Source organism: Arachis ipaensis, chromosome B09 (assembly GCF_000816755.2).
Source record: "Arachis ipaensis cultivar K30076 chromosome B09, Araip1.1, whole genome shotgun sequence".
NCBI classification, from domain to species: Eukaryota; Viridiplantae; Streptophyta; class Magnoliopsida; order Fabales; family Fabaceae; genus Arachis; species Arachis ipaensis.
The window spans coordinates 139,806,689-139,817,910 of NC_029793.2; the positions used below are offsets into that span (position 1 = coordinate 139,806,689).

At 34.1% G+C, this 11,222-nt stretch overlaps 2 protein-coding genes and 1 long non-coding RNA gene across 7 annotated transcripts; all 3 read left to right on the top strand.

Annotated features, from left to right (window-relative positions):
• LOC107618284 (putative lipid-transfer protein DIR1) lies at window positions 1,328-1,777 on the top strand. The gene has a single exon (XM_016320303.2). It carries the CDS (start codon window positions 1,409-1,411, stop codon window positions 1,721-1,723), a length of 315 nt encoding a protein of 104 aa, XP_016175789.1. The 5' UTR covers window positions 1,328-1,408; the 3' UTR covers window positions 1,724-1,777.
• On the top strand, window positions 2,307-5,162 carry LOC107618283. 2 transcript variants are annotated; one of them, XM_016320301.2, is made up of 3 exons: window positions 2,307-2,741; window positions 3,711-3,751; window positions 3,876-5,162. In XM_016320301.2, exon 3 carries the CDS (start codon window positions 3,997-3,999, stop codon window positions 4,789-4,791), a length of 795 nt encoding a protein of 264 aa, XP_016175787.1. In that variant the 5' UTR covers window positions 2,307-2,741; window positions 3,711-3,751; window positions 3,876-3,996; the 3' UTR covers window positions 4,792-5,162. The 2 variants fall into 2 exon arrangements, with proteins under 2 accessions (XP_016175787.1, XP_016175788.1); XM_016320302.2 differs by lacking the exon at window positions 3,711-3,751 and having other exon boundaries at window positions 2,344-2,741.
• LOC107618285 lies at window positions 6,498-10,493 on the top strand. Of its 4 annotated transcripts, none has more exons than XR_002353633.1 (4): window positions 6,498-6,681; window positions 6,773-6,827; window positions 6,936-7,064; window positions 9,876-10,493. It is a non-coding gene; the product is annotated as an uncharacterized LOC107618285 (long non-coding RNA). The 4 variants fall into 4 exon arrangements; XR_001615181.2 differs by lacking the exon at window positions 9,876-10,493 and adding an exon at window positions 8,872-9,168; XR_001615182.2 differs by lacking the exon at window positions 9,876-10,493 and adding an exon at window positions 8,626-8,832.

An 11,222-nucleotide genomic window follows, 5' to 3' on the forward strand; every position in this document is an offset into this window, starting at 1 on the left:
ATATATTTTGTATTTGTATATTTATATTTAATTATTTAAAAATGAAAGATTTGTTATCATTTAAAATATTGTGTATTAAAATATTATCATTTAAAGTATTTATTTATGTACTAGAATATGTTATATTTATTAGAGTTCATCAATACTTTTATTTTATATTAGTCTTTAATTTTTATTTTTGGGGTTCACCAAGAATCGAACTATTGACCTTTCAGATCTAGAACTCTAATACCATGTCATGAGATACCATTCATCCCAAAAGCTTACACTGGTGGAAAAAGGTAACACTAATAGTTATATCTCTAATACTTTCTAAACCTCCATTGCACGCATTGTACAAATATTCCATTAGATTCCCATACTTTTTCTAAATATTATTTTAAATATATAATTATGAATGTAAATCAGATCGTGCATTTTTTTTTTTAACTCGGACTTACTGATTTTAATTTCTCTCCCATGGTCGCGTCTCTCCTCCAATTACTCTCATCTCACTTTCATTTTCGTTCATTACAAAACGAACCATCCATTTTTCTTGTTTTCTAAATTTTAAAAGATGACAACCTTCAATTCGGACTATATAACACCAAAGGCAGTAATACTTTAGAGATTATTCACATAACTTTCTACAGTATAGAAAAATATCAGCTTTTTTGTTGAGTTTTTTCTACTACGTTTATAATAAAACTGAATAAAAAATAAATTAATACATATAAAAATTCTTACATTCTCTTGCTGAAATTTTTTATAATTTATTTGAAACAAATATCTTTTAAAAGTAAATTTAATAAATATTGTTAGTCGTTAATCTTTCTCGTGATCTCTAATAATAATTAAGTCATCTTAAAATTGAAAACAGACCAGAAAATTATAAAATTAGTAGTCTAAGTATCAATAATTTGCCACTCCCTCAACGCAAATATTTCTTTCTCGATATCTCTTGAACACTCCAATAATTTATTGCAAAAAGATATTTAATAAGGTGATTAGTATGCTGAGATTCACATGTTCTCTCGCACAAATTGATGACAATTTTAGAATCAAAATCCAAAATGATCTTCATTAATCCTCTCTAATAACCAACAAGTAAAATTATAAACTAACATTGATTTGTTTCTTATTAGAGCAAATCTAATGCATTCTTCATTCTTATCTGAATAATTAATGTAATATTTCATTATTATTCGTAAAAAAGAAAGTGACACTGCGGAAATAATGTGCAGAAAGATACACAAGGAAACAAGATATAATGCTGCCATGTTTAGAGATGCACAATGAAACGTTTCAATCTGAAAAACAAAAACGGTTTTGGGCGATGCAGTGAATTATGCGGCTATATAAGTGCAAATCAGGAAGTAGTGTTTGACATACAGACTTGAAAGTGAGAGAAGAAGAAGAACTGAAAAAGATGGGTTCAAAATCATCATGGTCAATGGTGGCACTAGCAATAATGGCATTAAGTGTGGTTGCAATGCTTGATGGTTGCATGGCGCAATCGTTCTGCAACACGTCACTTCCAGAGTTGTTCAACTGCAAGCCGGCCGTGACGCCGCCAAATCCTTCGCCGCCGACTCCAGAGTGCTGCGCGGTGGTGGCAAAGGCGGACCTGAAATGTCTTTGCGGATTAAAGAATAGCCCCTTGGTGCCAACTCTGGGGATCGATCTAAACCTCGCCTTTCAACTCCCTGCAAAGTGTAACCTGTCTCTCCCTCCTCAATGTTAATGTATACACAAACTACTTAATAATCAATAATAGAGTAATAACAATCGATTATTACTTTCGTTAACTCCCTTTTCACCCTCAACCTCCCCCTCCGTTTTTTTTAATCCTATTGTCAAAATTTCAATTTTAGTTAGGCTTTAATAAGAGTATTTATAGGTCCGATTCATTCGTATTTGAGAAAAAAAAATTACCGTCAAACCGATTCGATTTTAGTTGGTTCGAATTTAAATTTTTTTTTATTAGATCAAAACTAATCTAAATCGATTAAATCTGAGCTAGAACGATTCAGATAATTGAATATTTGATTGAAAATAAAATTTAATAAATTCAAAAAAATATTAAAATTTTTTTTAAAAATCTATTAATATTTTTAATAATATAAAATTATATCTAATAATATGAAATTACATTTTTTTCTTAATAATTAAATATTGACTAGATTTTAATACAAGTATTGCCTCAAGACTTTTTTATATATGATTAGATTTCATTTATTATTTTTAATTATATGTCGCACGCCAAAATACTCTTATTAAAGAAATGCTTCTATACAGGTTGAACATTAGCCCTTATAGGAATGCAATTCAAATTTTTGTACACAAAATAAATAAATAATGAAAAAATAGAAAAAAAAAAAGGAGACTTTCATGAATCCGTATAGAACGGAGAATTGACCGGCTTGCTCTGTTCAATGGTCATGTTCCATGTTAGTTTGTCTGTCAGTTACTGAGTTGTGTCCAATTAGGAAAAGCCAGCCTTGGAGCCTATAACTAACTAAGACAATCCTCTAGCGACACCGTTTCATGACTTCCTCTCTGCACACATATATATACCGTACGAACCCACCTTCCTTCGTCTCCGTCCTCGTCTTTGCTCTCTGCACTTCATCCCATTAACAACGTCACAAATTCACAATTCAGCTGGAAAGAAACCTAATAGTGCGATCTTCTTCGATCCGTGCTTACATATTCCACCCTTTCCGATTCATTCCCAAATCCTGTTATTGTATCCTCCACCGGTAACATTTTGCCTTCTCTTTTATTTTACTCTAAATTCTCTCCAAATTTTCTGCTTTCTGTGTTCGATTTGTTTGGTGGAGGTGCTAGAATATAATGTAATATCGACTTTGTTTTCGTCGAATCTTAATTCGTGTATTGATCTTTATTTTTGTGAGAGACAAAAAATATTATCCATATGTATTGACATTGCATGTGCTAGGTTTCTTGAGTTTCCTCATTGTAAGTCACTTTGGCTTATTAATTATGCTTTAGATATGAAATTGATGTATGTTCTGTGAAATCTGTTGATCAAATCATGGGGAATTGGGGATTGTGTTATTGGAAATTGTTAATATATAAAAAAGGCAGTTCAGTGCACAAGCGTCCGGCTTAACGCAAGTCCGGGAAGGGCCGCATGTAATGTAGGTAGCGAAACTTAATGATTGTGTAAGTGCGTTCGTATATATATAATTATACAAAAATGGGATAAAAAGAGGGAAGAGAAGACAGAAGAAGAAAATAGCAAGTTTGCCAACTCTTGAGGTTTCCAATCAACATGTTAAACAAGCAAATATATCCAAAGTTTCACTAGAATTGAAGGGAGAAAACAGTAGTTTGTTTCATTATTACTTGCATCAGGTTAGCTTACCCAGCAGACAGTTAGTATGATTCACCCCGGATTTTTCAATTTTGTTCATCTGGTTTACTTCAACTTGTTTTTAAGGTGTATGCTTTGCAGTGTCCTTGTTGCTATTTATACAATTCTCTTTGGTGAACATCTTGTCTTGTTTGATGAAATTTCATAATAAGTTTAATCATGTTTCCTTCTGGGTTATACTTCACTGGAATGGTTGATCCAACGATTGCATCACAATTATTTTGGCCACATTTTATATTTTCTTGTCTGTGAAGTAACAATGCCCCGTCATAGTGCGTAAAATTGTGTGATCTACACCAAAACTTAACAGTTCTATTGATGATTTTACTAGATTGGCTACATTGGATGCACAGTTCAGTTGATGCAGAATATGTTAGTTTCTCTTTATGCATTTACCTATGATCGCATTTACATGTTAAAATCACCTTGATTGTTTATTTTATTTTTGTCTGAGTTATCATATAAAATATAAGACATCTGTTGTTTTTGGGTGTAGATTTTGAAGAGTAACTGATAAGGTTCAGTTTCATGGAAAGGCTATTCTTTTGCTGGACAATGGTTTATATACTGATGTTTCAGTGATTTATGATTTTCCATTGCAAATCCATTCGTCTTTAATGATGTGGGCTTTTGCATCAAATGCCCTTTCGAACATTAGAGTGAAAAGAATCCCAAGTGTGTCAAGTCATACTTGTGCAGTTTCAGCAGAATGCTCTGATGATGAGTCCTGCTCTAATGCCAGCAGAGACGAAGGACTAGAATGCCCCATATGCTGGGAATCCTTCAACATAGTTGAGAATGTGCCTTATGTCTTATGGTGTGGTCACAGTCTCTGTAAGAACTGTGTACTAGGACTTCAGTGGGCTGTGGTGACGTTTCCTTCTCAACAAATCAAGATTCCGTTCTTCATTTCATGTCCATGGTGCCACCTGTTATCATTCCGTTTGATTTATAATGGAAATCTCAAGTTTCCTTGCAAGAATTACTTCCTTCTTTGGATGGTTGAGAGCATGAATGGTGATAGGCAAAGGCTCGTTTCCACCTGCATGGACAGCCAACCAGTTTGGACTCCAAAGAGCTACATTCTGGAAAACCAAGCTACTAATTCTAACCTCATTAGGGCTTCATTATGTAATTACACTGGAAGGCAGGAACCTAACATTGTTGGTGGTCGGGGCAGACACAGACACCCTTTTTCCCTTAACAAATCTCTGGATTTCTTCATTCACTTCACGTCCAAGTTCCCATTGGTCATCACTTTCCTTCTGATTGCATTTTTCGCAGTTCCGTGCAGTGCCATTATTTTAGTCCTGTACTTGCTTGTCACTATTCTTTTTGCTATCCCATCATTCCTCGTATTGTACTTTGCATGCCCAATGATGCACAAGCTAGTAAGAAATATAACCTCTTGAAATGTAGCCTTGCTTCGACAGACGCCCGCAGCATGTCAAATCTAACTTCTGCAAATTTACTCTACCTTTGGATTGCTTGTTCTTCCTCGTGGTAATTTCTTTGTTATTTCTAAGGTTATATCATGTTATTTTGGTTATTTTTTTGTAGTCAACTTTAGCCAGAATCTTGAGAGGAACTTTATTTTTTGGCAGTTGTAATTTGGAAATTTTGTTTTCTCCTTTTAATTTTGGACAAGGAGTGACTAAATGTTCTACAAACTACAAAGTGCTAGCGCTGAGACTTCAAGAGTTAAATGATCAAGGATATGTGATTGCTTGTACAAATAATGTTTCATGTAGTAGCATAAGTGCAAGTCTGATTTGGAAAAAAACATATATATTTGCACGATTTTTTGTGCGCACCTCTTTCTGCACATCTTTTTTTTATGGTATAATTTTTTTTATCTTTTTTATTTACCAATATATTTTTAATACCAAAAGATGAAGGTGAATAAGAGAGGTTTACCAATTGAATAAGAGAGGTTTACACAAAGGTAATTCATATAATGTTGCTTTGTACCAAAACCTTAAACCAATAATGCAAGTAAATCTTGAAGCAATTCATTAGAGATGAGGCTCAGGTATCTGTTCAAGTTTGCGACTTTTGTTCTTCCAGTTTTGGTGAAAATGAGAACTAAGGATATATACAGAACAGTAAAATAAATGTTACATAACTGGTGATCTCAGAAGCATATCCCTGGAAGCTTTCCTGTCTTTCTGATTTCGTCTGCCTTCTCTTGTGCTTTTAGTTCTTGGTTCCTTCGTGTTTCGTCTACCTTCAGTGCATCGGCTCTTGCTCCATTTGCAACCTCGTCTATATATTTCATGTCAGTGTAAAAGTTCTTGAAAACTGTCAACTTTCTGCTCTCAGGTTTTCTCTGCATTATCGTTAGTCTAAAATTAGGCAACGCACAATAATTTCATAGATTAAACTTTCATCCCTGTAACATGAAGCTTTTACATTTTCTTTTCCCAATTTAGTTTTTTAATTTATGAATTAGCCATCTTTAATAGAGTTGAAAATTATGTTTTTCTCCAATTGATTTATGTTCAACATAACAGATGTTTTCTCACTTCTATAATTAGTATTAGACTAATCGAATTATTTCGAGTTCTGCTTTTCGAATCAATTAAAGTCGAGTTTAAATGGATTAAACTTGATTGTATCCTATTATCCATCAAATTCAAAATTAATATAATCGATCTATATCAATTTTAATCAGAAAATTGAATTATCTGTACCTGTAAACATCACTAAACTTTAAAATAGTGTTTATTTAGCATTCATATGAACTAAAAATATGAACACGGTAGCAAAGTGTCACCTTTCTCTCCCTTCTCAATGTTAATGCTAATAATGCTATCAAATGATTACTACTATCAAATCTACCCCCTATCTGTAAACTTAACTATTCAATAATACAGAAATAACAATGTGTAAACTCCGCTAAAATTAATAAATAATTCGTCAATAAATTGAATTTTAATTAGAAAAATTAAAAATATAAATCTAATATTAAAATAGGGTAGAGCTTTTTAAAACGAGAATTTTGACACTAATTTTAAAAAAATTGACCCAAAATTGGACTAAATAGGCCGAACCAATTAAACCGGGTCCAAACCGGACCCGTGAGCCCAACCGGACCCAATCACTTAAATGAAGAGAAGCTATCTCCTTCCCCATTCAGCAACAAAACACGCTGAACAGCCTTGGGGGAGAGGAGAGCTCCCTAACCCTCACCACCACTTTAATCCACCATAACTCCTTCGTTCGAGCTCCGATCGTCGTACCGTTTGCGGTCACGCATTCAGCGCGTCAAGCTCTATGTTTCTATCGTATCAATTTCACGGGTAAATCACAATCCCATCTCAGATTTTCTACCCCTTTTGATTTTCGAAATTGAGCCCTTGTAATGAGATTTTGTCGAATTTGGTATTCTAGGTTCGATTTAGCTTGCGGAGCTTGTCGGGCTTGAGTTGTTTTGTTCGTGGGGATGGTAAGGATCACCTAACCTTAGCCAATTCTTGATTTTATTATGTGAATTCTGAATTTTGAGGTATACATGTGTAATAGGTGTGAACTATATATATATATATATGCACAGGAATTGAATTGTGGACATTTGGAGGCTTGGTGGAGGATTGGTGCTGAGGTTTTGGTTATTTTTAAAACTTGTGAGGCTATGTGTGTAGCTTGAGTTGCTGCCTTGGACCAAACGTGGTGATCGACCAAGGTATGGTTTAGGTTTTGCGCATTTAATATATAATGTTCTGTAAAAACTTAGGCTATATGACCATAGGATAAGTTGGAATGCAGGTGTGTATTTAATGTTTAGTATCTTAATGATGGATATATTTGATTTGGTGCTTACTGGATAATTGGTGATTTAATGAATTATTGTGGTTTGTTGCTTGTTGGTTGGTTGGTTGATGATGATTGATGGATTTTTGTTAATGAATTGAGGATATAAGCAAATAAATTTTAAAGTTGTGACTTATAGTTTGAATGATGGATTTTGAGGAAATGTATGAGCATTATTGTTGGTATGAGACATAATTGTTATGGTGGTTGATATGTTAATGAAGAAGTGTTGGAAAGTGCAGGTTTGGTGATTATTGACATAGGATTTGTCATGGTTGAAAATGAGGTTTTAAGAGTTTGCAAAACGTTGGTTTTTGGCCGAACTTCGACGAGGCATAACTTGGCTTCTGAACCCTCAATTTGTTTTCAACTTATTTTAAATGAAAATTGGGTTCGTAAAGTTTACGCCGTTCGAAGAACGGAAGAAAAATGATTTAAAACGATTAAGTTATGCACGTTAGAAGTTTTGGTGTGAATTATGTATTATGCAGGTGAATACTACAGGTTTATGCAGCTTTCTGGGTGATCTGGTGTTTTTTTTAAGAACGTACGTCCACGCGTACGCGTGGCATGGAATTTTAAACTGTGCGTGCGCGAGTAGCCCCATGCATACGCGTAATGAACCAGCCTGCATGACCACGCGTACGCATGGTAAGGGAATGCGCGCGCGAGCTGCCTTTTTATACTCCCACGCATATGCGTGTCCCCTGTTTCCTGCAAAAATAGATTTTTGTGTTTTAAACCAGATTTTAGACTTTTAAACCACTATTTTCATCCTTTTAGTCATAAAGTATAATACTAAGTCTAATAGCTAGTTGAAGTTAGGAAAATAAGGTAACTTGGGGATGAAGAAAGGGGGTAAACATGATGAGTTATAAGAAAAAGATGTAGATGTTAAATGAAGTTATGATGCCATGGTTACGATGAATGATTATATAATTATTATGAATATTAAATGGCTTATGAATTAATGATATCTGAGATACGAGTTTTCCTGGGTAACAGAACCGTGGCTTGCCACCACGTGTTCCAGGTTGAAACTCGATACTCGGTTGACCCTACGTCGTAAGGTTGACCGGACACGTATAAATTCCCGGGAATGGATATCCCCTATTGAGTGGTATATAAATGAATGAATGATTGTATAAATGATGAATGAATGAAAAATCTATGCATAGACTCATGGGGATGCGTGACGAGGGATAGTCTAAGATTTTTGGACTTGTCAGGTTGGTTGGATAACCGACAGATGAGCCTCATCAGCCATAGGACATGCATACATCATGTGCATTTGTTTGTTTTGTCTGCTATGCATTACTTTGGATTGTCTAACTGAATATATTTTATGCTACCTGTTATATTTGCTACTTGCACTATCTGTTTCCTACTTGTGCGTAAAATTTTTTGGTTGTTTGTTTCTGCTGAATCATTAGTGATGGAGGAGCGGAAGAAGAGTGGACCGGTTTGGGGTTAATGTTAGGATTAGAGTAGGTAAGTTTAGAACATTTTAGGTCACCTACCCCCTTTTATGGCTTCTGCTTAGAGTTTAAGTTTTATAACTGTATGTTGGAGTTCTAGGATTGCCTCTAACATTTCCAAGACCTTATATATTATATGCGTGGCACCTTTACCATGATGAGAACTCCTGGTTCTCACCCCATACTGTGTTGTTGTTTCAGATGCAGGTCGAGAGGCTCCTCACTAGACGTCTGGATTCTTGAAGCGGAGTAGTCCCTGAGTTCTTTTGGAATTATCAATATATATATATTTAGCTTTCTCTTCAAGAAACTTGATTATTTTGTCCCTCATAGAGGTTACAGAAGAGTTAGGGTCTTATTTCTGTATTTTGGGTATTTTGGGATACTTGTATATGTATGTATATATTTTTCGGCCAGCCTTGGCTTCGCAAGCTGAGTCAGGAGCTAGCTATACTGTACTTTCGGCTCTCTATTCACTCCTTCGCTTATTCATGTCTATGACCTTTAGGTTTCTTAGCACGTAAGTTATTCCGTTTTCCGAGTGTTGCGCTTTAAATTTTGCGATTTTATTTTATCCGTTTTTCAAGACTCCTACTATATTATATTTCTCCACTATTATACGTATGTATTTTTTGATTTGAGGTCCGTAACACCACACTACCTCTGTTCTACGACTTAAGCGTAAAGTTCTGTATAGTAAGGATGGATTATTGCTTTCGTTAATTCCCTTCATTCTCACCCTCAATTTTTGTCCTCCGCTTCTTCACCTTTTTTTTTTTGCTTTTCTACTACGTTTATAATAAAATTGAGTAAAGAATAAATTAATACATATAAACTCTTATATTCTCTTGTTGAGATTTTATATAATCTATTTGAAATAAAGTTGAACATTCCAATTTATTATTGCAAGAAGAGATTTAAATTTAATAACTAGCATCCACTAAAAGGTGGTTACTAGCTATGTTGAGAATTGAGATTCACATGTTCTCCAGGCACAAATTGACGACAACTTTAGAATCAACGTCCAAACTAATCTTCATTAATCCTCTCTGATAATAACCAACAAGTAAAATTATAAACTAACATTAATTTGTTTGGTATCAGAGCAGATATAATGTATCTTTATTTCTTATCTGAAGAATTAATGTAATATTTCATTATTATTCGTAAAAAAGAAAGTGACACTACGAAAATATATGATGCAGAAAGATACACAAGGAAACAATAAATAAATAATGACGCCATGATTAGAGATACGACACTGAAAATGTGCGTAAAGCAATGCCAAAGACATACAAGGCTGCTTTTGCCGACTGCAATCAATTCTGCGCCGATATAACTGCAAAGCATCAGCAGTGTTTGACATACACACTTCAAACTGAGTGAGAAAAGAAGATCAGAAGATGAGGATATCATCAATGGTGGCACTATCAATAATGGCCTTAACTTTGGTTGCAGTGCTTCATGGTTGCATGGCGCAGCTGCCGTCGATATGCAACGTGTTAGTTGGAGATTTGTTGCCGTGCAAGCCGGCCGTGACACTGCCAAATCCTCTGCCGCCTTCGGAAGTGTGCTGCTCGGTGCTGTCAAAGGCGGGCTTGTTGAAATGCCTTTGCTCATTCAAGAATTCTCCATTGTTGCCATCGTTGGGGATTGATCCAGATCTCGCCATGCAGCTCCCTGCAAAGTGTCACCTTCCTCACCCTTTTGAATGTTTATTGTAGTAATCCTATCAAATCATTATTACTACCAAATCTGCTCTCTATCTGTAAATTTAACTATGCAATAATACAGTAATAACAATGGATTATTGCTTTCATTAATTTCCTATTTCAGTTTTAGTTAGATTTTAAGATAGTATTATTTAGTGTGTACATTTACTAAAGACGCACACAATAGTATTGTGTCACCAAAGATACAACACGGTAGCACATATTCATTGTTTGTTTGATAAGAAATAAAAGAAATGCTGTAACATATATAATTTTTATTTATTTTTTAAAAACGTCTAGATGAATGTTATTGTAAGCGAATTCTATAATGAATAATCAAAATTTCAATATTTTTTATGGAGATATTTTAAAACTAATTACAAATAAGAAATAACTAAATCAAATTTTAGATTATGAAATTAGTATATATCTCAATAAATATATTTATATAACAAGACTTGTACATTATTTAAGAAAACGTAAGTATAGGGACACTTTCAAAAGACTTGCCTTTTTCTTTCTAAAAAATAAATAACCAACACAATTTTTTTTTTCCAAAGAAAATGAAAACAACAATGCTAGGCAGCAAAAAGAGCATTTATTAATTTCTTATTAATCAAAGAATACAAAAAACAACAAAAAATGGTTATGGAAACCCAAAAAAGTGTCGGCTGTACACTTTCCAAACCATGGTACATATAATGCATTCATCCCAATCTAATCCCACTGAGTTCAGTGTCATTCGCATGCAATGATCTGTAAAGAAATCAATACTCTCAATTAAAAAAGTTTTGTCAAATATAATAAATTTTAATATATATCCCACAAAAATTCTACAGT